The 26,223-nt window shown below is 39.1% G+C and overlaps 3 protein-coding genes across 5 annotated transcripts in view; 2 read left to right on the top strand and 1 right to left on the bottom strand.

The window, feature by feature from the left end:
• The window catches only part of pltp (phospholipid transfer protein), a 10,371-nt gene extending 731 nt beyond the window's left edge, over positions 1-9,640 (bottom strand). Inside the window, exons 1-15 of one of the 2 annotated variants that reach the window (XM_027000622.2) lie at positions 9,540-9,640; positions 4,680-4,806; positions 4,488-4,587; positions 3,839-3,964; positions 2,286-2,441; positions 2,024-2,087; positions 1,864-1,927; positions 1,674-1,765; positions 1,220-1,396; positions 1,077-1,136; positions 794-958; positions 612-679; positions 480-522; positions 308-371; positions 57-133 (exon numbers count right to left, since the gene is read on the bottom strand). In XM_027000622.2, the coding sequence (XP_026856423.1) occupies positions 57-133; positions 308-371; positions 480-522; positions 612-679; positions 794-958; positions 1,077-1,136; positions 1,220-1,396; positions 1,674-1,765; positions 1,864-1,927; positions 2,024-2,087; positions 2,286-2,441; positions 3,839-3,964; positions 4,488-4,587; positions 4,680-4,791 (1,368 nt within the window). In that variant the 5' untranslated portion in view covers positions 4,792-4,806; positions 9,540-9,640. Of the gene's footprint in view, positions 1-56; positions 134-307; positions 372-479; positions 523-611; positions 680-793; positions 959-1,076; positions 1,137-1,219; positions 1,397-1,673; positions 1,766-1,863; positions 1,928-2,023; positions 2,088-2,285; positions 2,442-3,838; positions 3,965-4,487; positions 4,588-4,679; positions 4,807-7,471; positions 7,576-9,539 lie in introns of those variants that run through there. The other variant, XM_027000621.2, reaches the window with a different exon arrangement.
• Positions 7,927-21,205, top strand: pcif1 (PDX1 C-terminal inhibiting factor 1). Its single transcript, XM_027000620.2, has 16 exons — positions 7,927-9,188; positions 10,360-10,502; positions 10,765-10,889; positions 12,145-12,282; positions 12,430-12,569; positions 12,682-12,836; positions 14,418-14,565; positions 14,676-14,759; positions 14,859-14,958; positions 15,039-15,201; positions 15,674-15,849; positions 16,091-16,177; positions 16,263-16,447; positions 16,536-16,629; positions 16,785-16,960; positions 18,357-21,205. Exons 2-16 carry the CDS (start codon positions 10,379-10,381, stop codon positions 18,637-18,639), a joined length of 2,178 nt encoding a protein of 725 aa, XP_026856421.2. The 5' UTR covers positions 7,927-9,188; positions 10,360-10,378; the 3' UTR covers positions 18,640-21,205.
• A 390-nt stretch (positions 21,206-21,595) lies between these two features.
• LOC113571671 (deoxynucleotidyltransferase terminal-interacting protein 1) lies at positions 21,596-26,177 on the top strand. Of its 2 annotated transcripts, none has more exons than XM_027000748.2 (13): positions 21,596-22,007; positions 22,593-22,663; positions 22,775-22,871; positions 22,956-23,054; positions 23,142-23,207; positions 23,814-23,870; positions 23,994-24,055; positions 24,141-24,186; positions 24,290-24,348; positions 24,648-24,708; positions 24,840-24,911; positions 24,991-25,046; positions 25,407-26,177. In XM_027000748.2, the coding sequence occupies exons 1-13, from the start codon at positions 21,933-21,935 to the stop codon at positions 25,513-25,515; spliced, it is 930 nt and encodes a 309-aa protein (XP_026856549.1). In that variant the 5' UTR covers positions 21,596-21,932; the 3' UTR covers positions 25,516-26,177. The 2 variants fall into 2 exon arrangements, with proteins under 2 accessions (XP_026856549.1, XP_026856550.1); XM_027000749.2 differs by having other exon boundaries at positions 21,596-21,995.
• The last annotated feature ends 46 nt before the right edge of the window (positions 26,178-26,223 follow it).

The raw sequence follows: 26,223 nt of genomic DNA on the forward strand, positions 1-26,223 counted from the left end.
GTTGTCTTCAAAATTACATCAGTGCATTTCATGTGGAAGTTAGACTGAAGTCTTACATTATTATACTCGACCACTTCCTCAATGAAGTCAATTCCATCAGGCAGAGGGATCTGTACTCCTTTCTTTGTGTAATCTTACATTTAGAGCAGAAAAAATGCAAAGCATTATTTTTCAGTATTCTTTCAATTTTCAATTGCTTATATTAAATATTTGTTTTATTCTTAACTAATATCTACTTTATTTTAGACCACAATAAAAAATTCAACATTGCATTTAAACACAGAAATAGTCACTGAGGGTCACTTACTGTTGATTAGGGGCACCACAGTGATTTGCAGCAGAGTCTTTATTGGTGCTTGCAGTGGAATCAGCTAGAAAGATTTATCCAATAAACAATTCCTCAACTCTTTTTCTATTAGTTTTTGAAGTTCACATAAAGCAATATATTGATGGTCCACTGGAGAAAAAAAAGGGCTTACCGCTAGTGATTCTAAAGCAGATTGGGTCGAGAAAATTTTAAACCTGGAGACAGAAAATAAGCACAATATCCATAGCTATAACTGAATATGCAGGAGAGGTGAGAAAAAGGAATTTTATGTTTAAGTATGCACCTTCTCAGATCCAGATGGATAGCCAGTCTCTTCCCCTTCATGGATACCTTGGCAATAAATTTAGACTCCTACCAGTACAGCAAAATATTTTATCAGACTGCTTTGTCAATGATAGAAGCTTCTCTGAATATGTGGTTGAAGTGCACTAATCTTGGCACAAGTGAATCATAGTATGTTCTTACCATGGTCATACTGCTTAGTTGGACAGGTGCCTTTCCTGGGGGAAGTACCAGTACTCGGACACCAGAGTGAACAGCCACAGTGGCCCCTGAGGTCTTGATGGTAGATTTGGGGGCAGAGGTCACCTCCAGCTCTAGAGAGATCGGAGCATCCATCAGAGCTGGGTTCTGGAAAACGGTATGAAACAAAAACAAATAGAAAGCAAGTACAAACACAGTACAAACACTCATCAGATCTTATATAGGTGTTAAACTCATCAGGAACTCAGAAATGCATAGTTCTCACCAACATCATGATGGCTCCAAAATAGGTGGTCCTGAGAAGCATCTCCAAGTCCTTTGGCATCTAAATACATTTAAACAAGAGTTAATTATTCTCTGCTCTTTTACTGACTATAAATGGGGGAAAAAGTTTGTATGGCATCTTACTCGCTCATTTGCTACGTGCATCCTGAAAACACCTCCTTTGAAATATGAGTAGAGTCCAGTATCAAAGAAGTATTCGGAGAGAGCCAGATAGATCATACGGTCATACTCTCTCACTACAAGATTCACTGCATCATTCACCAGAGTATCATTCTCATTGTGTAGATCATAGAACATGCCCTGCAGGTAAACAGAAACAGTTTTAAGGAAAAATCAACTGAACACTGCACCAATCAAGAACATACTCATATAGACTACTTGTAGAATACTGTTCTTGCCAGTTACTCTGAACTATACCATTTAGCTTTTCTACTGAAAATACTACCACACTAAAATTAAGTTTACATTCCTTCCATGTAAAATCTAAAGAGTATTAGACAGAAGAAAAAATTAGTGTAATAAATAAACTAACTTTTTTGTTTTACCAAGCTTTTGTCACTGGTGAACAACCACACACCTTGAAATGCATATCAAGACTAGAGCCGGTAACCACAGGGTCACTCAGGAGTGAATAATCAATGCCCACATATTTATCCACCTCTGTACGCACTGCACAAACAAAAGCAAACATCTTAGGAAAAATGCACAACCATTCAGAGATTCAGTATGTGACAAATACTTGCATATAAAACCAGCCAAAGTCTGACCTGGAATGGTCTCCAGTAGTTGGTTGACCAACACTAGCGCAGCATGTTTCAGTGAAGGACAAATCTAAAACATATGCACATGCTCTGTAAATATTACATTGTGTTAATAACAACAACATGACTAGAGGATAAAGACATGAGCTCTGGCTGAGAAACAAACCTTCTGATTTAGGACGAAGCGCATTCCAGTAGTCAGAAAAGTGGCAATAAAGTCATAAACCCTCCTGTGAACATCGAAGCATTCAAATATATATATATATATATATATATTTTATTGGAATGCTGTCTAACCTTTACTGTTTTACACATGCAATCACCACATAGGCCTATAGGATAGTTGAAAATGAACACCATCAAGACGATCTGAGAGTCTGGAGAAATGATGGATCAATGTCTAGTTGTTTATGCATGAGGTCCAGTACCCAAAGGTTCCTCCAAACTTGGCCTTCATCTTGGCAATGGAGGCGTCACAGCTGACGTTGGCTATCTTGAGACGGCCCACCACATCTTTTGTAAGATGGAGGGTGGTGTGGATGTTAACCCCATCTGCAGAGGCATTGATGGCACCCTCATCATAGCTAAGGGAGAGAAGAGACACCCCTTATAATGCATTCTGCTCAGTTTCAACTATCAGCAACCCACTGACAGTGGACTATAGCAGGGGTGTCATATATATGTGGTCCACAGGTTGGATAGGCCCGCTTATGGTTCTCATGTGGCCCACCAAATGAGTCAAGAATGTTTTAAATTAAAATCATTGTGTGGACCAGAACTGAAGTGAAAGATTCTGCATTACAAACAGAAAAAGAGATAGGTTCTGTTATTCCAATAGGGGCAAAGTCATGGCTATGTTATAGGTTACAGACAAAATTTTCATAGACCAGAGAAGTTATGAGTCATCCTAATTCACATCATGCCCATATTAGGAGCTCTGGGTCTAAACTATTTTTATCTATGGAAAACATAAATGACGTTTTCGAAAATCACCTCATCACACCCTGTGAGAAATAAAAATGTTTAAAAACTGATCAATTTTGCTCCCAAACGTTACTGGATCCTCTGAATTACAAGATTGCTAAATAGCCAAAATCTGATTACTGCTACGCACAAGCTAAATCCACTGTGCATTTAAATGACATCAGTAACTTATTTGAAAGGCTGTCATGTCCTTCTGTGATTTGTCAGTTTTCATGAAGGGTGACCAGAGGATTAATAAAAGGGGTGAAAACAAACTTTCAGTTTGGTCACATTGAACTGCATAGTCTTGGTGCAAGCATCTTGTAGGGCTTGTCAAAACAGACAGACGGGAACAGTCTCTCATGTGCCACTGATTATCAGATGAACATTAGCTAGCTGACTGCATCATAGCTGACAGCACCTACAAAATATCTCAAGCTAGATAATTTATTTAAGACAGCTAACACACAACTGTAAGCTAAACTGAAGCTGTCCAGACAAAAATCTACATTTAAAAAAAGTACAATAAAGAAAATGTACAATAACAGGAGAGGTTGATAATTCTATGTCGTCAATTCAATGCCTAGTCGTTTTAGCTTACATGCAAGTTTAATGTTTGACTCTTTAATGACCTCATTATTTGCATGCTCCAATGATATTTGGAAAACACATGTGCAAAGGACAAAATATATTGTATTTATGTTAGGGTAGTGACTAGAGAATTAAAATGAAGTGTTTTCAGAGGTGTAGATTTCATTCAGCTTGTGTGAAACTGAGCTTTGGCACACAAACCTCTGCTTCATTTTGGTGATAAATTAGGTCTTCCACTTCATGTATGCTGTGAGTGTATTCAGTCATCTTGCAACATGGCTCATGTTAAACGACAGACTAGACCATCCAAGCAGGAGAATGGTTTCCTAGTGACAAGAGTCAGCTAATACATTTTTTTAACATCGGTAAGAGAGGACACCTGATGGGTGTCTATTGAACAGAAGCAAATTCAACTTCACAAACTTACAAGAACCAGTAGAGGATTCGTCTCTGGAAGTTGAGGGCGATGGATGAGTTCTGTACCTCAAAGAGCAGTCCAGATGTAGGCTGGAAACTCAGGTCTGCAATCAGGTTCAGCTCTGCTATATTCACACTGTGATGTGGTTAAAACACATTGATTTAGGACTATGGGGTTCCTCTCAAATCTGATCTGCAGCCACTGCAGACAAACTCAGACCAGCAAACTCAGTCCAGCACTTTGGCACCTATAAGGCTATTGACCACAAACCTCACTTGCAGTCTTTACCAGTAGTGAACTTGGCCCCTCTTTCCAATTCTAAAGGTAATTCCTACATTGTAAAGCAGTTACTGACAAACTCCATTATTTTACATGATTTATTATACCTGATTTCAGTACATTAGGTTAGTAATTGACTTGCTTGTTAACCAATAAATTCTAGTCACATTGAATTTTGCCCTTTTTTTTATTTTTGCCAAGTTCACAGTGATATACATCATTTTACAATTGAAAGTCTTTGATGTTGTGTATTTGTACTGAATTTGGAAATCAATGTAACAGCCTTCATTTTGCTAGGATAACAAAAAAGAACACTAAATATAGACAGCCTGACACTGGTTAGTTGTGTCTGTGGTTGATAGAGGTAGCTCCCACTAACTCTGTAATGGAATACTGGAAGCTTCCTTCCTTGCCATGCATCTCTGGCATAGTGATGTTTCCCAGTTCCTCCTCCACAAACTTCTGCGTTTCATGCTTCACTGAAAAAGCACAAAAAGCCATAGGTTTGAGTATTTATGGCCATAGCTATAATCTAATAATATTATTTAAGTATTATTATATAATATTTTACACATATCCAGGCCTCTGGAAGTGATACGAATTTTACACCCAGGAGGAATTTCTGTCATATTTGCCACTAGTGGGAGAAGAAAGATGATGATGGCTCTTCCAAAAAGCTCCATGTTGCCTCAGTGGACCTTTGAAAAAACAAAATGGGTAACAGAGCAGATTGAGATTAAAGAACAGGAATCATGTTGGGCTGTTCTTAAAAAATCAGAAGGTGCCATTCAAACTGTAGCCAAAAGATAAATTAACAAAAGTCTGAATTCCACTGTTGGAAGAATTTCACACATTATATTCTAATTTCACAAAATAAAGTACTTCACATAAACAAAAAACTTGAATAAAAAATTCAGATGTATTACATTATATTATTCAACAATGACAATCGTATCCAAGGACAATTGTATACCAAACAATAACATATTTGACATTTGTTCTGTTAAGAGCATCCTGCAAACCCACTTGAACACCCTTCCAGGGTTCACAGTGTACATTTCATGATTTACTGATTGCTTAGTTCCATACTTGGATGCAGTACCACACACACTATTTATTTATCCCATAATGCTGACTAAATCAGCTGCAACAATAACCAAAGAAGCACAGTTAATTCCCTATCCAAACACAACATTTGGTGAGAGTAATTCAAAGAGGGACTGAAAAAAATGTCCAGATGTCCAAAAAATGTCCAAAAAATACACAATCAGTGCCTCCATATCCTAGATCCGTCTGATTGCAAGTGACTACATCATACCAAACATTCACTTCTGTCAGCCTTTAGTTTAATATATATATATTTATAAAAATTAAAATTATATATACATGTGTATGTGTATGTGTGGGTGTGTGTGGGTGTGTTCCATCCCTCTATCCTTTGCAGTTCAAGGGAAACTTGCCATTCTATTTCTGTGCATTGCACCGCAGCATTCCACTGGTGCAGAGTAAAGAAAGAAATGGGTAGACAGCTCCAAAAAAACTCTACTTCATTATAACACTTTCACTTGCCTTTGAAGTTGGACCTGAGACGAGTATTCTAAAGGTGTTCAGTCTGTTCTCTCTCTTTCAGTAGCTGCATGCATATGTGGAGATGGTATGTGAGTGTGTGTGCGTGCATTTTTTTATAATGCAGGGGAAAAGCTGTTTGTCTCTTTGTCTGAATGAGCACCAGGGGCAGCACAGATTGCTATAGTAACCCTTCAATGGTCAATGAAAGGCAGGAGAAAACGAGTTCTTTCAAACTGCCCTGAAGGTAAATAACCTCATACACTTGCGGTTCCATCAGCTTACCTACAAAAAAAAGATGAGCTTGTTGTGTTTTCCACATTACCACACATCCCTCACTTCAGTAAGCCTGCAAAATAAATCTAGAGACATCCACTATGACTGTCACATGACTTTGTGTATATGTGTGCACAGTGTACCAGGGCAGCTGTCTGCCCTCACCCAAATACACCAATTTGAACGAGAAGAGCCAAAAACAAAGAGTCCCACAATAGGTTTTGCAAGGTCCTTGACCCTAAGGTCTCTGACCTAATGTCACTTAAGAGAAAAGGCTCTTGTGAATAGAAGTTGCACAAATTCTGCTCCCCTTTTCTTAGAAACTTTTAGCAGGCCAGAGCTTTTAACAATTGCAATACTACATGCAAACTTGGAAATCCAGGAAAGATCTTTCAGGACATGAAGTGTGGCCTTTGCCATACATAACGCACCTACGTGCAGTGGTACAATGAGGGTGAATCCACATAGAATTTCCAGCTATACATAATATTCCTGGAACTTTGAGATTCAGCTTGCCTGGCTGATCTCAAAACATCCCAGTCCTCTGTTGTAAAAGGCTGGTGTTCATTCTGTTCTTTTCAGATCCAGTGCTGCCACATAATTGTGAATCACATCCTCACTCTAATTATTTACATCTAAGATGCTTCACTGTGAGCGAAAGTGTTTGCAGTGAAAGAGTCGCAGGGGGTACTGCAGTTCACAAACAAGTGTGGCTCTTTTTAGGGTCAATGCCCTGTAATACCCTTGGGGCAGAAAAGGAAGCTGGTTATTCAAAGTTAAGAAAGAGATAAAGAAGCAGACTCTTAATTTAATTAAACATGGTAAATATTGAATTTTTCATCTTGGAAACCAACAGCAACTTATCTGTGTAATATTAAATAAGCTATGAAAATCAGATTTTTCTTTTTTTGAAAAAGCAGTCTGAAATATGACTCATTGCTGCCAAACATCTAAAAGCTTGCACGCAAATTTAGTTGTATTGTTTCAATGCATCATCTCTTCATTCATAGGAATATGTGCAGGAAAAATATTCATGCCTCTGGGATGTTTTATGTTTAATTAGATTCAACATTAGGTTTATATTTTTAAAAAACAGCTAATTTCACAGAGAATCCCTGTATATAGGCTGTTTGAAGATTATCTTTCCTGCTCACAGCTGTACTTAATACTCAGATAATTGAGATAGCTTAACAAATAACATTTTAGGAAAAAAGACCAAATATTGTTCAAAGCTAAGAGCAGGATACAGACAATGTTGGTCTACCACTCAATCCTGTCTATACAATTTTTCTGCATCTTATTCTGCAGTAATCATTTTATTAAGAAATATTTTTGTCATTACTAAAATGCAAAAACCAACAACAGAAGATCAAATTCACTCACGTCCATTTATGCCACTGTTGAGATAGAAAAGTTCTTCTATCATTTAAAAAACTGCCTTACATTTTGTGCAGCATCTGCGCAACCGAACAGTTTTCCCTGTTATTTCCCAAGGCTTTCACAAGTCTGTTCAATACTTACAAGAGTGTGAAAATGCTGTACTGATGTCCAGTGCTTTGGATGGTGAAGACTAGAGCGAGAGCCTCTTTGGTCAGTGGGTTCTCTACTTCTTTCTAAGACTATTCTCTTTCTGTTCCCTTTCATGTCGGTCAGAGTTTATATGGGCATGTCATGAAAAGGGGTGTTGCCTTACTTGCCTGACTTTGTGGTTGCAATAATGACAGTAATTTTTTTTTTCTCATAAACACACACATGCTATGTTAGCATTTATTCCTAAGTGGTATTCAAGAAAGCAGAAAAAAAATGTTTTACTGACATTTAGGAATTTATTCATTTATTTTTTTACCTTTTACACATTATTACACAACTAACACAAATTTAGATTTTTAAAAATTTGTATGTACTCCTTCAAGATGTTTATATATATATATATTTATATATATATATATATATATATATATATATATATGCCAACTTACTGTGCCTCGGTATTTCATTTTTTCAAGCAGTGCTAATTTTTATCTATAACAGAAATGAAAGCTTACGCTTTAATTTTTAAAGTCACTCTTTAATTACTTCAGGCTTCTTAGGTGCCCATTTACAATAAGAGTAGCGTATGTCACTTGTCAGCTATATTACTAAACTTAACTTTTGAAAACCACAGAGCCCAAAGATGTTTCATTATAGATTATGTATGCATTAACAACAAGTAAACAAAGAAAACAAAGTAAACAAAGAAAAGTAAAATTTGTTTCCACAAATTTCTTTTAAATGTAGCTTCTATTTGGAGCGTACACATTAGTTTATTCTGGTTTAAGAGATTAGTCCATCTCTGGAAAGCGTTACATAAAGCCTTTATTTGTACCCCATTCGTAATGTCCTGCGTGCTTTGTTCCTGGCGGATGAGTAACACGCCAGTCTTCAGAGTAAATCCTCTAAACTTGGCTTCGGTTTCCCGCATTCCATACCAGATTTCCACATGATGCCAAGTTGATTTTAGACAACCATTCCTGATGTAGCTAGCACTGTGGTGCAGGCTTGCATGTCTATATCTCAGTGATTTAAGAGGTAACTAACTACATGTGCAAAGCAGCACTAAAAACAAAAAACAACTTGCTGTGTTCTTTGTTAGGTTAACTTGCAAGGTAACAAACTGAAAAGAGATGACAGTCTTTATTTAGAACATAACGTATCGGATATTGGGAGGGTTATTAAACGGCTAAAAAATAAGATGGGTTACATGGGTTTAACTTAACCGCTACGTGTTTTAAAATGCAATAGATTAAAAAACGAGTAAAGAGCCTGTCCACGTAAATGAAAAGACGGATAGCATATAACATTGTAAAACAGAAAAGCAGCAAGTTTTATTTTATCCCATAACTACACCTCACGCATTTAGCTGGCTAGCTATTAGCTTGTTCAGAATCATAGCAGATCTGTCGGATCTGAAAGCCTATACCAACAATAAAATTTGTTAAATGGAAAAAGAAATTGTACTCAGAAAGCTGTTATATAGCTGTTATATAGCAAAACACGTCTCTGCCGTTTTGCCCTTCTGCAAATGGCCACGGTCCATTGACAAGTGGCTGACTTGAAGACAACTAAATTAGCGCCTGCGCATTACCCAGGTCTGAGTGCCCGATACAAGATGGCGGAGTCGGTGGGGCGGGAGAGGCGGAGGCGGGTCCGGACTGAATAGAGCCAAGCCTATAGAAGGCTCCTAGCAAACCTCACCAAGGTAAGGGATATAGCGATTTAAAAGGAACATTACAGCAACAGACATATGGCGGAATATACAGGGCACAATAATATTTATATAAACTTTGCATGTCTGCGTAATGCACGGAATAAATAAACAATATTTCGTACAGGGAGCGCAGTGGCTTGGACCGGAGAGCGCGCGCCATCTTGTCTGGTATTTCCCTGATCCAAAGTGCGCGCCTAAAATTGTGCTTGTAATAGACGAGGCTCGACCGAGCTTAAATGTCACACTTTTCCCTTTTAAGCACGTGTACCGATGCCCAAATCCATTCTTGTCGATTTTATGTATTACTCATCCCCGATGGTCCCGTATCTGTTTCTATTTTACCTCTTTTTCCACGTATCCCCTCTCCAGGGTTGGCTGATGCTGCTGTTGCCTTTGTTGTGTAGCGCAGCTACCCGGCGTTTTCCCCTCCTCCTCCGTGTTTGTTTTCGGGCGGCTCGATCTGGGGTGGGCGGTATAGCAGGCGCATGCGTGCCCTTCTACCGCTCATTTGTGCTCTTAACTACTTTTAAAAGCAGTGAACGTAATCATCCGATTTAGATCATCGATCATGTACTATCTAGGTGTTTGATGCTTGTACTCATGCCCCCGAGCTGTTTAGGAAGACATGAATTTCGAACCGCTCTTACCGAAAAAAATTCCATAATTAGCTAACGAGCTAGCAAGCTAATCACTGACGAGTTGTTTTCATTCCAGGGCAAACGCCACTTCTTAGACGTCAGGTTATAGTACACTTGGCTAGATTAGGTACATACCATTAACTGAACAGTTTTAAGCACAAAGCATTAATTAAACACGTCAACGCACACCAAATCTTGAAAACTGGAATAGCGTTAGCTAGCTAAATTTTACAGCACAGTAGCTACAGTATTAGTGATGTAGGTTACTTGTGCTGAGGCGCTAGAACAGCGCCCATGAATAAAGTGTTTTGGCGCTTCACTGGAATGTCGTAATTGCATGAATGGGTGGTCCATGTTCTAATATTTCTTAAAATGCTCGACTTCAAGATCGTGATTTTCCCAAAATCATTCTTTTATTTCAAAATGCATATTGCATAACGTTTAGAGTTGTTTACAAAGTAAAACCTGGTCCCAGTTACCTTGTGAAGCACAGATTTCGTGATTTCTTTCTTTCTTTCTTTAAGACAGGACAGGTGAGGAGCTATGACGAGTGAAAACTACAGAACAGTAAAGGGAGACGCGGGAATGGTCATGTCGCCCACCGGGTCCTCTACACAGGGCTCCCCCTTAACGCCCTCTACTAGTAAACCAATTCAAGAGCTGCCAGGTGTGCAAATATTCACATGAATAACGTGCTCATTATATATATTATCGCTCTATCTCTTATGCACACATCTAAACATTTAGTAATAATAGCACAGTATATCATTTCACTGAAAAGTTGATTGTAATGTCATTCTATGTTGTATTGTGCCACAAAATATGAACATCTCTTGTTGCCCTCTCAAACTGAATGTGATCCAAAGGTGTGAACTATTATTTTAATAATAATAAAAAGTCAAAAACAAAATGTTTGATAATTCTTTCAGATGAGCTGATTCAGGCTGGGTGGGCAAAATGCTGGAGCAAGCGAGAGAACCGGCCATACTACTTCAACCGCTTCACCAACCAGTCACTGTGGGAGATGCCAGTCCTGGGACAGCATGATGTCATTGTGAGTACAGAGTAGGGATGTCCCGATCCAATCTCAAAGATCGGTATCGGGTCCAATCAAGGCATTTTTTAACTGATCGCATTGGCTTTATTGAGCATAAACCTAAGCCTGATCCTTTGTGAGCAATACAAGCATTTCTAAAGGTAGTAGTAACAGAGATATGTTCAATATTACCAATTTGATATGCCACCTAAAAAATAAACACTTGGCAGAATACAGTGAGTTTACTCAGGTTAGCCAGGCAAAAGGATGCACCAAAGTAACACACACTAGAGGTAACATTTTAAAAAAGAGAGAAATTTTCTCCAGACAGCTACATGGTTAAAAAGCTTACGTAGAAGGTAATGGAATTCATTGCATTGGATGACCAGCCTATTGCTGTGGTAGAAAATGCAGGTTTTCATCGTCTTTTGGAGCTTTTGGAGCCATAGTACGTCCTACACTCGACACTGCATTTCAAACACTGCTCTACCAATGCTTTACAACAAGGTTCACATCCACACACTAGGTCTTTTATCAGATGTGACTGCTGTTAGCTTTACCACTGGTATTTGGAGTTCTTATGTTTCTTTGATGTCATTACTTAGTCTCACGGCGCACTAGATTGACTCCACTTTTGATTTAAAGTGTGCAGTATTGCACACGTGGCAGTTCCGTGGGTCTCATACAGCAGGGCGTGTAAAACAAGCAGTCATGGAGATGTTGAACACTTGGAAAATATAAATGTAATGGGTCCATGTCATTTTGTGGCACAGTGCAACAAATATGATGATTGTCAAACATATAGCAATGGATGATTGTTAAGCATATACATTGGATTGCTTCTACTAACTGTAATTTACTTAAAGGTGTGCACTGTGCAATAGTATTATCTAGGAAAATATAAGTATCAGATTGAGACTCGATATCAGAACATACTCACTCAGGACATCCCTAGTACAGTGTGGAACATATTAAAGGAGCCACACATGAGATTAAACAATTATTAAGTTGACCTGGGTGTGACTTTGAAGCTCATTCAGAAATAGTGAAATGAGCCATAGAGACATGTGTTGGGGAATGTCTTGCTTAATATCTGAAAGGAATGAATGTTAATGAGTATCTAATTAACACTCTTACACAGAGCACCTGTAAGCTTTGCTAAAGCTCGACAGGCTTTGATGATCTTGTGGGTGCCTTTTCTCTCTTCTTTGTCAGCATTGGTATTAGAGCTCTGTTTCAGTGCTGATTAATTTTGCCTCTGCTTTTGTTTCAGTCTGATCCTTTGGGCCTAAACGCAGCTCCTGCCTCAGGTGAGGGAGCAGGTGATGGCAGCTTGGGCAATGGGCAGCGCAAGAGGGGCCCCTCAGAGGAGGCCTCTCAAGGGGGCCCTAACAGTTTCAAGAGGCCTAAGGTCAGACCCCCACCAACTGGAATAACATTGTTTTATTACCTCATCATATGTTTTGATGTTCTGAATGGATTCATTTTGCAGTGGTGCAGTTCTTACATATACGTCAGCATCATTTTTAAAAGATCTTTTGATTTTGGTCTTCTGCAGGTTGAGATTCCTGTAACTCCAACCACCCCCACAATCCCTATATCGCCCAACACACCTGGAGCAAAGCCGTGGAACTCCAGCTCAGAAGACAAACAAGGTCAAGCCACAACTCCTGTGCCTGCCCCTTACCGGCCTTCTGTGTGAGTATGCTACTTCATCTAACACACATCCAACTTCCTTACCAGGCCACTAGATGGAGCTTCCCTCTCTACGCTGGTGTCAGCATCCCCCCGGCATGCCTTTATTTTGCAGTGTGTATTGGGACCTGGATGTTCAGACCAATGCCGTGATAAAAGAACGCACCACATTCGACTACCTCCCTCCCCACCCCGAGATTGAGCTGCAGCGCGCCCAACTTACCACCAAGCTCCGCCAGCACTACCATGAGTTGTGCTCCCAACGCGAGGGTAAGTACACGCAGATCACACCCCTGGGAATGCCTGAGTATGGACCTGGCCCTGACTACGTCTGAGTGACAAGCTGACGGCCCACACAGCTGCTAAAAGGAATGCCTCGGCTGATAATGAACAAAGGTGTTTTCCCTTACTAGCTCAGCAATTGACATGCAGTTAGCCAGGAATGACTGCATGCTGTTAGTGTGTGTAGTGTGTTGAAACGAAAGAGATCTTCATTGGAAAAGGGAATGGATACCCTCTCAGACCCAACAGTGTTAATCTGGGTTGAAAGTGGGTACAAATGTATGATCAATGTGTATGAGAAATCACTATAGATTGATGGAAGGAGCTCCTCTAAAACCACCCTCTTGACTTCTTGCATCTCTTCCACTCAAGCAATTACCCAACCATTATTAAATGTGTGCCCTTCACTATCAAAAAGACTGGTGTAAATATTATGTATACATTCTATATTAATAGAATATTATGTATACACTCTTCTGGTACAGTTTAAGATCCTCTTTCTGTTCATTGTGTGATGAACAAGGTATACTGTGAGGAAAACCAGGGGGAAAACAGTTTTTTTTCTTGGGCATTGTTTTTACACGTGTGGAGTAAGATGTGAAGGTGTCAGTCGTGAGATGGAAGGCTCTGACGTCAATTTTCAGGCCAGTAATGGAGAGATTGAGAAAACGCCATCATTTGTCCTACCTGACCTCTCCAGGCAGTAACTTTAGTGGCTCCGCAGGCTGCCCGTCAGCTCAGACAGCTCCCCTAATGCCCTCTCCTCTGATTAGAACCTCAAACCTGGAATCACTCCTTCCACGAAGGAACTCGCACACCAAATGAAAGGTGTGATTCTGGGGCTTAGAGGCAAGGCAAAAAATAGCCCTGTGTTCCTTCACTGGGTCTTGCACATTAACCTTAGTCACTGCCATGGCTCATTCCTTTTGTATTTTGGAGGGATACTCGGTTGTTCCTGCAGTACATTTTACTGGTTTTTCAGTGCAATGCACAGATTACTAGCCTTAACATTTTTGTGCCAAAAACATTTAGTAATTTAGTATGTTGGCAGTGTTAACCTGGTAATTTCTATAATCCACATTAGTTCAGCCTAGTAGCAGCCTAGGTTTCTGTATTTGTCCATTTGTCTCTGATTATTTTAACGGGTAGGTTTTCTGATTTTTTTATTTTTTTATTTTTTTTAACAAATGCTTTATAAAAATAATTGTTTTACAGCATTTATAAATGTTCATAGCATATCTTAATCATTAGCGTCAGTACTGAGAAACTTGACACTCCTCTGTAGTTTCTCACTTGGTTTTAACAGTTCTTTGGGGCTATTATTTACATCTTCACAATCCACATAAATCCTCTTTTCAGGAATGGCAGGTTCATATTATAGCCACAGTCCTTGTGTATTTTTTGTTTGTATAAAACAGTTTTTGAATAACAGTAAAATTACATTTGATTTTTGGAAGTACTTGCCATTGCTGCAGTGCATACCAACCATATGTAAATGTGTGACCTAGAGTTCAGACTCTAGAGTTTCCCAACATCTTCCCTGCTGAGGTGTCAATCGACATTCCCCAGGCATAGAGCCCCCACGGGAGTCGTTCAACCGCTGGCTGCTGGAGAGGAAGGTTGTGGACAAAGGAGTGGACCCCCTGCTCCCCAGCGAGTGCGACCCCGTCATCTCACCCTCCATGTTCCGAGAGGTCATGAACGATATCCCCATCAGGTAGCAAGCCTGTTCCAAAGCTGCAGATCGCAGCCTTCACTCTGTGTGTATTATCTTATTTCAGACCTTCGAGAATTAACTGTTTATCACTCTCGTCTGGATTTTGTTAGGCTGTCACGCATTAAATACAAGGAGGAGGCCAGAAAGCTTTTATTCAAATACGCAGAAGCAGCCAAGAAAATGATTGATTCCAGGTGATCATTCCTACATATGTGCCAGGTGTTAATGAAATGTTGATATTTATGCCAATGGTGAAATGTGCATGGAGTAATGCTACATTCTTATGTGAACAGAAACGCCACCCCTGATAGTAGGAAGGTTGTGAAGTGGAATGTTGAAGACACGATGAACTGGCTGAGGAGGGACCACTCGGCCAGTAAAGAAGACTACATGGTATTTTCCAAACTACACATGCACACTTTTGCCGTTTGGCTGAGCCACACCATACGGTGACTGCTTTGGGCTTTCCACAGGACCGCCTGGACCACTTGCGCAAGCAGTGTGGCCCTCACGTGACAGCTGTCGCTAAGGACTCCGTGGAGGGGATCTGCTCTAAGATATACCACATCTCCACAGAGTACGTGCGGCGAATCCGCCAGGCCCACCTCAACCTGCTGAAAGAGTGCAACATCACAGGTAATGCCAAACTGTGAGGAAAAACGTACAGGACTGCTCGCACCACTAGTGCATGTAACAAGAACTTATTTTAGGTCTAAGGGGCTTTTAGTCTCACATGTAACAGCTTACAGTAAATTCAGCCTTAATTTTGAAGACCTTGAGCCTGACTATGGCAAATCTGCCTAAATCCTGAACTGTTTAATCATTTCAACATAGTAAAAATATTAAATAGTCTTTGGATCAGGCGCATTTAAGATGTTGGTAGTAGATACAGTGGGGACTCGGTGCATGTAAGACTGCAGCACGTTTATAATTCAAAATCCTCACTATCCAGAGTTCTCAAGGGTGTAGCACAAAACCACTGACTCAAACAAAACCACTTACCTCACAAGTACATTATCATAGACAGACTACTCAAAAGCCATATCTGCAGAATTCTTGGTTCTTCACTATGACTCGCTATCCGCTCACTGACCTATTCCTGTTGTAGTGGATGGAGCGGAGAGTCCAGAGGTGCAGGACCGGTTGGTGTATTGTTACCCAGTGCGACTGTCCATCCCATCCCCACCCCAGCCGCGTGTTGAACTGCACTTTGAGAATGACATCGCCTGCCTGCGCTATAAAGGAGAAATGGTGAAGGTCAACCGTGGACACTTCAATAAACTGGTAGGATTCTCAGTACACTAGTAGGATTCTTTCATAGATTTGTCAATTTAGGGATGTGCTTTGTAAATTGTATGTGTTTGTGTGTGTGTATGTTTTTTTAATATATATATATATATATAAAATGAGAGAGAGAGAGTGTGTGATTTTGCAAAACAATCTGAAACTTATTTGAGGTACTAGCAAAATTATGGCTTTTGTTTTTTTTGGGGGGGGGGGTTCGGTTCTTTTACCCCATCAACAGGAGCTGCTGTATCGGTACAGCTGTATTGACGATCCAAGATTTGAGAAGTTTCTGTCACGTGTGTGGTGCCTTATAAAAAGATACCAGGTAAACAGGTTTTTTTTACAGATCAGGTTTTATCTCTCGACTGCCCATGTTCTGTATAAATTCTCAATTTGATTTTGTATTGTAGGTAATGTTTGGATCTGGTGTAAATGAGGGGACTGGCCTACAGGGGGCACTGCCTGTTCCAGTGTTTGAAGCCCTCAACAAACAGTTTGGAGTCAGTTTTGAGTGCTTCGCCTCCCCCCTCAACTGCTACTTCAAGCAGTTTTGCTCTGCCTTTCCTGACATTGATGGTTTCTTCGGCTCTCGAGGGTATGTGTGCAAAAATGTTCAGTGGTTTCATCACATAAAATACTGTCGTTCTGAGTGTTAATGACTGATGTCTGTACTGTTCTCTCAGGCCATTTCTGAGCTTCTCCCCTGTCAGTGGTTCTTTCGAAGCCAACCCTCCCTTCTGCGAGGAGCTCATGGATGCCATGGTCATGCACTTTGAAGTAAGTGTCACTTTTTTTTAATGATGTCGCAGATCCTCTCAGACATTTGTTTGTATGTTCAAGACACCGGTGCAGTAAAAAAAATAATCATTTCTTTTTGTGCCTGTCAATTTTTTCCTTTCTCTCACTATTGGACACCCCATCTCTTCCTCCAGGAGCTTCTAGAGCGCTCCAGCGAGCCTCTGTCCTTCATCATCTTTGTTCCAGAATGGCGTGACCCCCCAACCCCAGCCCTGACACGGATGGAGGCCAGTCGCTTCCGCAGGCACCAGATGACAGTGCCTGCCTTCGAACATGAGTACCGCAGTGGCTCTCAGCATATCTGCAAAAGGTCTGCCTCCCTCCATGCCTTCTGCTTGTTGTGGGGGTTTTTTAGGTTTTTTTGTTTTTGTTTTTTAAATGAGTGTAGTTTTCTCATTAATTTACAAAATGTGAATGTCTGACATCTGGGCCAGGTCCCATTCTAGCTGTAGATCTAGCTTAGAAGTTATTGCTAAAAGCTTGCTAATTGCTTTTCACAAAACACTCTGAATATGTTCATACTAGCCATTCTCTGTACTGTCAGATTTTCTGTCAGAGCAACAGAAGTTGTCACCTTGATTCAATTGATTTTTAAAAATAATACTTTGGCTAAACTGTCACTCCTGTGCAGTGGAACCAGCAATTAAAGTTCAGCACAGTCCAGCTATATTAACCAAATAAGGACAATACTCTAGAATCAGGCTCGTTCAGCATGAAGCATGATAACTTGATTAGATTGGGGGGGATCTAAATTTGTTAGTTCACCACTCCAAGATGGCTATTTTTGTGCATTGTTCAACACATCAGTGTTCAACCCAGCTGAGAGAACATTAGGAACCCTGAATTAAGTCCAGACTCTTCACACTTCAGGCAGGATACATGCTGGGACTTTTGCCTAATTGGGCACTCAGTTTCTGCCTTAACCTACTGAGGAATGATGATTCATTATCTGATCTTTACTCATCATAATAATAATATTTTTATTACATTTAGGCAACAAACAGGCCTCATAGTATCACTTAAGATGAGCATGTTTTAGTATGGGGAGAAAAAAAAAACAAGTTAATTTATTATCCAGCCAATAAAAATTTTTCTTCCCCAATATGCAATTCAAGGCATGTCATGTTCAGGTAATTTCTTACAGTTGAGCTGCCAACCTTTTATTCCCATAGTCTTATTGGTATTGAGTAGGATGGGATCTGACAGTTTTATATTTCGTTCAGGTATATAACCATTCTGACTGGGGTGGTTACATTATCAAACAAGTAGCATTAGAAAACAAAGTATGAAACCTGCTACTGTGGAAAGGAGGGGGAGGCTGTATTACAGAATTGTGCATTTTCCATTCAGTGAGGAAATTGAAGAATGAATAAATAAAAAATGTAATTAAATTTGAATAAACATGTACCACAAAATTCATGTAGGGGTGAAAGGGTGAGCTAACTGTAATGGGAAATAAACTTTTGTTTGAATGACATGGTAAACTAATTATTAATTTCTTGTATTTTGGTGTCAAGATTTTTAATACCTTACTGCTATTTGCTATGTACCATTTATTATTTCTTGAAGTCTAAGTTTATATGCATTTCAACAGAGCTTTGTCATTGTGAAAAAAACATGATTTGTGTGTGTGTGTGTGTGTGTGTGTGTGTGTGTGTGTGTGTGTGTGTGTGTGTGTGTGTGTGTGTTTTCCTGTCATGCTTTAGAGAGGAGATGTACTACAAAGCCATCCACGGAACAGCTGTCCTCTTCCTGCAGAATGACGCTGGCTTTGCCAAGTGGGAGCCCACTACTGAAAGGATCCAGGAGCTCCTGGTGGCCTATAAGATCTCTGGGCGCACACTCTCCTCCCCTGGGCCCTCCTGTGCTGTGGCCGGTGACAGAGACTTCAAACCAGGTCATGAGCGTTCAGCGAGCTTGGACACCTCAGGAGGCCGAGACAGCAGCAGTCCCGTAGACAAGTCTGCGCCGGAAATGGCAAACGTATAAGTGTGTGGGGGGTGGGGGGGTGGTTGGGCAGGGCAAAGACAGCTTTGAGACAAAGCTGAAATTGAATGTGTGCTAAGCTGGTTTGTGAGAGAGAATGAGGGAGGGAGAGAGAGCATCATGGTTCTTTACTTTTCTCTGCCTCTACTATTTAAAGTTATTCTAGGTTTTTGTTAATAATGTTTTTGGGTGTGTTTTTTTTTTTTTTATCAATGTAGCGATTGTTTCGCCACTAATTATCTTTTGCTGTTGTTGCCGTTACCATCTGATAAAACATGTTAATTCTAGTTAAGTCCTTAATTCTATGGCCTTTCTAATTTTGTGCTTTGCTTCCTGGCAGAGCTGTTTGTGTCATGTTGAGTTCCAGAATTTAAGGAGGGATCAAAATGTCTCCCTGAATTCTAGTCCAGAATTGTGCATTGATGTGTTGATCTTTTTTTTTTTTCTTCCTACTGCAACAGAAGGGAGGTGGAACAGCAAGTAGGCAGCTATGTTTATAAGCATTTAAAAGAAGATAAACATTACACAATAGTTGTAGGCCTTGTACATAGTTATTACCTGTGCAAGCTCCAGCTCACTGAGCTCACGTGCTGTAGATGCTCTTCAAAATGCTCTTTCAATCTCCAGTGATCCCTTTCTCGGACAAAGAACTGTATGGCTTCTTCAAGATGGAAATGCACAAGTTGGGAAGAGAACTGCAGTCAAGGTCTGTTTTGAGTTCGTTTTTAGATGAAAAGGGTTTAATGTTTATAAATTTGTTTCTACTAGTTGTTCCACTCATACCTTTGTTTCTAAAATATGCACAGAGGATAATAAGAAGTCTGATTGGCAATGTTTACTTGTCGGTAATAAATTGCTTCACTGTTTTGTATCTTTTTGGAGCTGTATAGTAAATGCTTGCTATAGCTTTGGTAAGGTCTTTCCTCCTTTGGCCATATCATCTTGTCATAGATGACCAAATGAGTTCCATTTGGGAAAAAAGGCAAAATCTACAGTCACACATGCCTTGCAGTTAACTGAATCCATTGAAAAAAAAAAATTTGCTGCAGTTTAAGATTTGTCAGCGCAGCTGGTAATTTGCTTACACTTGTGATCTCTTGTTCATATATTGATGGAGGTTACCTCTTATGTACTAGGCTTAAAGGAGCAAGCAATAGCTTAACCTAGAAAAGGAAGACTTTCAAGTTGATATTGCATGTCAGCAATAGTTGATCCATGTTTTAGAACTGGTTTCTAATTTATTTTGTCATTGAAAACAGCATTCTCAAAGCAAATTGCTAAATGTCTTGGTTTTTCAGTCCCGTTTCTGTTAGATATGCATTTGTTCGTTTACACCAGTACGAGATTAAATCTGATCACTGGGCAGCATATTGAATGTAAATTAACAAAGAAAAGGGGAAAAAAAGGAACTTGATCCTAAATCTTACCCTCACCCAATTTTATATTTACGGTTAGAATTGGCTGTTTGTTGCAATTAGTAACACACTAACGTGGTTGGGTTTTGGTATTCTAATGCTTATATCTAGTATCATATTCTATGTATTGTATGTTCTCACCTCCCTCTGTATATATCTCTTATTTTTTTATCTTTCTTTTTTAAGCAATTAATTACAATGACAAAGTTAAAGGGTTGGGGAACAACTCGTGTTCATGCTGTTAAATTAGTACAGCATTCTGGTGGCTGGGTTCAGAATGTAATCTGGCTTGTCATTGTTAACCTCTAACTCCCTAAAAGTAATTTATATTCCCCTTCTCATTTGAGCATTTAACACCAGATGGATATTTCATTCCGGGGGTGTGTATCGTCACCAGCAAAACTGTAGATATTGTACAGAAAAGCATTATGAAGTATGAGGGGTTTTTTTGTTTTTGTTTTTTTCTGCTACAATTGTGAGCGCTTTTGGGAAAAGAGTATTGTACATGTCTTTCTTCATGCTTTTTATTTGTTTTAATTAGACATTTTTTAAGCAAATCTGTTTATGAATTATACAATTTATAAAATAGAAGTCATTTTAAACTAAACCAAAGTGATAAAGAGGAGAAATTTATCTTGTATGTAAAAGTAGAACTCTGTAAGGACAGTAATGCGTAGTGTAACCAGCAAAATGACTCATTATTTTTGTATTTCTTCTTTGCTTTGTTCCATTTTGTTTTATTTCCTCTGTGTGATCAGTTTTTCAAAATCAAGAGTAATTACATGTAGAGAGCATCATTATTGCATTAGTCAGTAGGCTTTGTCATAAGTCTTTGTTTTTCCGATGGGTCTGCATATATTTCTGTTTGTATTATGATTGATTTTACCCTGTATAGTCAGTTGCATTTTTTTTTTTACCTTTTTTTATTATTATTATTAGGGATTTTAATTTTATTTTAGCACCATGAATGTTTCCCTTACTCTAATTTTGATATTTTGGACAAAGGTAAAATGAATGTAAATAATCATTGTGCTCAAATCATTGGTTTCCTCTTCCTGTATATTATCAGTGTTGTGACATTTCTCATCTTTTGAATCAATATGAAGATTACATCTGGGTCGGTTTTGCTCTCAGTAAACTATATTGAAACCATATACCCTTTAATTGTGTTTTTCCCCGTATACGACATTTGTCTGTTTCTTGTGTACATTACGTGTTTGAAATACAAAGAGAAAGTAAAGGGCATGCCAGGTTTTATATGATTAGCCCAAAAAGCACTTCCTATGAAATGGTCCCTTCAAAATCTTATAGTATCCTTCCAAGTAATGTTAAATATTACAAAAATTGCATGTAATGGTCCTCCAATGTGTGGTGGTGGTGGTGGTGGTGTTTTTAAATTACTTAACCCGTTGTTAATGCCACAACTGTAATGGCGTAGGAATTGGTACAAACAACCTTATCGTCTTTGCGCGCCCATGATAGTTCTGCGCATGGGCAGCAATCAACACGCTTTTATTTTGAAACCCCGGCGAGCCAACGGAAGTCTATTGAAGTCATTTTACCAGACTTGAGAATTTTGGACTCGTTCGATGAAGATAAATTATTTTCGTGTAGCCAGCTGATTATCTTTACTCTATTGACTGTCAAATTTTAATAGCTTTCTAAGTTTATGATAAATGGATTATTAGAATTGTACAATGTAATAACTTATTAGCTTAAAAAGTCTAGTTAAACAAATTGCCTTCGTTCGTTGTTAAGCTGGCTAACCTAGCTAGCTAAGATAGTTGGCACGTCTGACTGATCTAAATCGGGATAATACTTGGATCGCCTAAATAATTAGCTTCTTGTTTTACTGAAGTTAAGGCATTACGATTTGCTACAATGGGTGCACATAGAACTGATGGGCGCAGAGACTGGCTCCAACAAGACGTCTCAGATCAGCAGGTCCAGTCCATGGTGAATCACACTTGTGGGCGACGTGCAGGCTGCGTGAAGTGATGACTAATTTCTGTAGCTAGCTTGATGCCTATCTTCCCCGAGTTGCTAGTTTCAAGTCAGCTAAAATAGTGTATAGAAGAACTGTCTGTGGAAATGTTGCATTTGTACAAGTATTTCTAAATTATTCTCACTTTTCGTTGTTCTGTTAAGATGGTTTAATTTTCAAGCTATCACTTGACGTGGTTCCTGAAGTTTCCACGAATGCGTTGTGAAGGATATCACGGGTGGTGTTTGTGTTTAGCAGAAGCGCGAGCTGTCACTTAGCCACATTTACTTCCTGAACAGAGTGGAAATGCATGTGAACAGACTGGTTTCCCATACGAAAATCAGTTCATATAGCCTACTAGTGTTCAAAAAACGTTATTTTAATGTCAGTAGACATTGTTAGTATAACTGGGCAGGAAAATGTTTTTTCAATAAACTAGTTTTGGTAGTTTGATTATAAATGTTTTGATCTATCTTTTTATACATGAATAATGGTGTGCCATAATGTGTTTATTTACATATACTGAGTTCATTAGGTGCTTATTTTTTGTATGCTAGAACCCCTGGAATATCATGATTAAGCATAGACAAGTTCACCGCCGGGGTAGACGCTCACAGATGACTGTCAGGTAACTGAGAACATGATTTCAGCTCTTTAAGTTCCTGTGTATCCCAGTGCTAGTTGTATATATGTTCTGCCAACTGGTTAAATTCATCAGTAATCTTCGTGGTACTGCTAGTTATACAGATCCTGTGATCTCCATGGACCTCCTACGGACAGTTCTTCAGCCTAGTTTCAATGAGGACATTATGGCGGTCTTCAGAAAATATATGAAGGTGAATAAACAAGTAAATTGTCCATCTCTTTTTATATCCATGAGGATAAAGTACTTATTCTGGCTGGTTTTCTTCTCTGCTCAGTTTTTTGAGAAAGCAGCCAGCAATGTGAAAGAGAATGTGGGTGAAGATGTTCACACAGATCAACTCATTAAAGAGGCTTGTCGTAACTGCTTGGATCATGTAAGGAATATACATGACTCAGACAACTGAGATTGACAGAGGAGGCGAACGATTTTTAGTTAAGCAGATGAAATTGTCTTTGTCTAGGCAAAACAGCTCTTTCCCGATACTGAGAAAATCACCCAAAGACCTGTTTTTGACCACTTAGTAAAGGTAAGGCTTGCAGAGTGCTTTTGTAACAGAACTGTTGCTAGTGCCCCAATTTCACTAATTGTGATTGTCCTGGAGCAAATATTAATGGTTTTAATAGGTATCAGTGATTAATCAATTTCATTGATATTGCATGTTCCAACATTCAGTTCCCTGAAGGGAGGAGTTGAATGGCAGTGGTATCTCAGTGGTTAAGGTACTTGATTTTTAATCGGAAGGTTGCTGGTTCAAGCCTTACCACTGCCAAGTTGCCCCTGTTTGGCCCCTGAACAAGGCCTTTATTGCTCAAGTTGCACTCAGTCATAATTGTAAGTTGCTTTGGAGAAAAGCGTCAGATAAATGCTGTAAATGTAAATGATAATTACACAATATTAAGATTATCAAGAAGACATGGACATATAAATGTGGACAGATAAACACCTGGACTTTAACTTAATGGACACATTCACAATTTAAGTTGCATTTGCAAAATCAGTCAGAAAAATTACAATGAGTTATTTTCCCTCTGTATAATTAAGCCTTAGACAGTACTGACAGTTAATAGGATGTGGGATTCCACCTGCTGAGCCTATGAGCTCTTGTAAGTAAAAGTTTCCATCCACTTTGCAGCGTTCACGTCAGATGGAAGATGACTCCAACCAAAGAGGAAGCCCAATCCCAAAAAAGGTAGGTCATTAAATATAGCTTCGTTGTACTCAACTAATCAGTAGCAGCTAATTGTAATAGGATGATTATTATTTTAAAACATGTTTGTTTTTACTGACATGTATGCTTTTCACCTGCGTTCAGAGGAAGGGCCGTCCACCTGGCCCAGTCATGCAATATGATAGACCTATACAATACAGCACTCCGTAAGTATTGTAGATGGCCCTTCTGATTTCTCACGTATTATGCATGATTAAGTTGAGTTTAAAGCACTGAAACTCTTCTATGCAGGGTAAAGCCTAAGACATCTGAACCCATAAAGCGAGAAGGACCAAAGGTAAAGACATTTTCTCCCCCCACCCAATTATATTATATAATAATAATCTCTTAATCAGAGATTGAATGCAAAACTTGGACTAATCTGTTTCTCTTTCTTGCAGTGGGATCCATCCCGGTTGAACGAAAAAAGCACATTTGTTTTAGGCTCCAGAGCCAACAAGTAAGGTTTCATTTGTTGAACTGCTTTGCTATGTTTTTATACGATAAGGACTAACTGTTTAAAATTAAATGAGGAATAAGCAGCCTTGTCTACAATCCTTGGAGTCAGTTCATGGATGAACACATGCTATAACAGGTGCTGTTGACATTATTTTAAGATATATGGAGACTAGCATCTGCTCTTTAGAAACAATGTGATTCAAATGCTTCATTATGCTTATTTGCATATCTTGGGTTAATAAACTCACTATTTGTTGTATATACCAAAAGGAAAAACCCTAATTGTGAGTTTATTGTCAGGGCTTTGGGGATGGGTGGCACCAGGGGAAGGATCTACATTAAACATGCAGACCTCTTCAAGGTATTGTGGATTTCTTTGCTCATAGATGGTGTTCATAGCAGAAAGCAGGAATTGTTAAGTGTGTGTGTGTGTGTGTGTGTGTGTGTGTGTGTGTGTGTGTGTGTGTGTGTGTGTGTGTGTGTGTGTGTTAGTATGCTGCCGATGCTCAGGACAAGCACTGGCTTGCGGAGAGGCAGCACATGAGGGCCACAGGTGGAAAGATGGTAAGGATGTTTGGTGTGTGTGGTACACGAATAGAAACTTGGTGGTTTAATTTGTTGTTCTATGATCTGCAATTGTCAGGCATATCTACTTATTGAAGAGGATGTCCAAGACCTTGCCATAAGTGAAGAATACAAGTAAGTAAATGCTAAATAATTACTTGACCCTTGCCCCTGCTTTAAATTTCAGGTTAAATTGCCTACCTGATTCCTGACACTAATGCTCTACAATTAAACAATATTATCAGTTAAGTGATTGAACATGTGACACTCTGAATGCTTATTTAATGCATGTTTTTTGCTTTACAGTTACTTCAATGATAACTAATCCAATAAAGTTACATGAATCCAAGCATTTCTTTCTCCAGAACTTGAACTGTACCAAGTCCAAGCTTCTGTTTTCTAGCAACATGCCCTTGTCATGGCTGAACCATGAGGAATGGGCCCATGCACAGACAATAACAATTAATGTCATATTTGTTATTTCTAAATTCCTAGAGACTGTCCTGACTTGAGGATGGATGAGCTGAAGCCATTTGTGGTGCCAGGTTGGATGGTGGAGAAGATGCAGAAGGCAATGGAGGCCCAGAGATCAGAAAAGGAGTAGCAAGACAGGAGGAAAGATGAGTAGAGTGGGCAAAATCAAACTTGAGTTGAGAAGTGTTGATCCAGGTTCAGTAACTATAGTCCTATGATTTATTTTTTAAAAGCATAATTTTATTATTCTAGGAGAGGATCCTAAGTTATTGTTACTCTGAAACATTTGATGGATACAATTCCTAATGTGATTCAGCCAGACATGACTGGACCATGCACACATGTTGATGTCTAGAAGAACCACAGTCTAATTTCCATTATTTTGATTTATGTTTTGTTGTTGTTGCTGTTGTTGTTTTGCTTTTGATGATGATGTTTTTTACACAAGCACAATAGACTCTGGCCTTACAATCAAGCTGGAAACCTTTTTGTTCTTCATAAACCAGAATTTATAGAGATAATACTAGACTGAAGCAGATTTAAGTTTGATGTTCTTGTTTTGTTTGCTTTTAATTTGTTTTCTTAACAAAATACTTTTTGAAAACTTAGGGGCTTCTTTCTTTTGTTTAGAATTTCCTGTTCTCACCTTGTATTTACTGTGTAATACTCAAAAAAGCAAAGTTATTGTCTACTCTGGCTGCAACAGTGTTGTCCATTGCCATGCACAGTAACTCACTGGAATCTTTTTGTAATAAAGATTAAACTTTTAGGTGACAAATTAGAAATATTTTACATGACTTTAGTCATTTGTATTAAATTGAGGAAAAATATTGTAAGT

The sequence above is a fragment of the Electrophorus electricus genome, chromosome 3 (assembly GCF_013358815.1).
Source record: "Electrophorus electricus isolate fEleEle1 chromosome 3, fEleEle1.pri, whole genome shotgun sequence".
NCBI classification, from domain to species: Eukaryota; Metazoa; Chordata; class Actinopteri; order Gymnotiformes; family Gymnotidae; genus Electrophorus; species Electrophorus electricus.

Excerpts from the sequence above, each read along its gene's own strand:
- LOC113571671 (XM_027000748.2), top strand. The coding sequence starts at position 21,933 with ATGGGTGCACATAGAACTGATGGGCGCAGAGACTGGCTCCAACAAGAC. Across the intron at positions 24,056-24,140 it reads CCTATACAATACAGCACTCC|GGTAAAGCCTAAGACATCTG; the intron begins GTAAGTATTGTA and ends TCTTCTATGCAG. Across the intron at positions 24,187-24,289 it reads TAAAGCGAGAAGGACCAAAG|TGGGATCCATCCCGGTTGAA; the intron begins GTAAAGACATTT and ends TCTTTCTTGCAG.
- pcif1 (XM_027000620.2), top strand. The coding sequence starts at position 10,379 with ATGACGAGTGAAAACTACAGAACAGTAAAGGGAGACGCGGGAATGGTC. Across the intron at positions 14,959-15,038 it reads CCAGTAAAGAAGACTACATG|GACCGCCTGGACCACTTGCG; the intron begins GTATTTTCCAAA and ends GGCTTTCCACAG. Across the intron at positions 16,178-16,262 it reads GCCTTATAAAAAGATACCAG|GTAATGTTTGGATCTGGTGT; the intron begins GTAAACAGGTTT and ends TTTGTATTGTAG.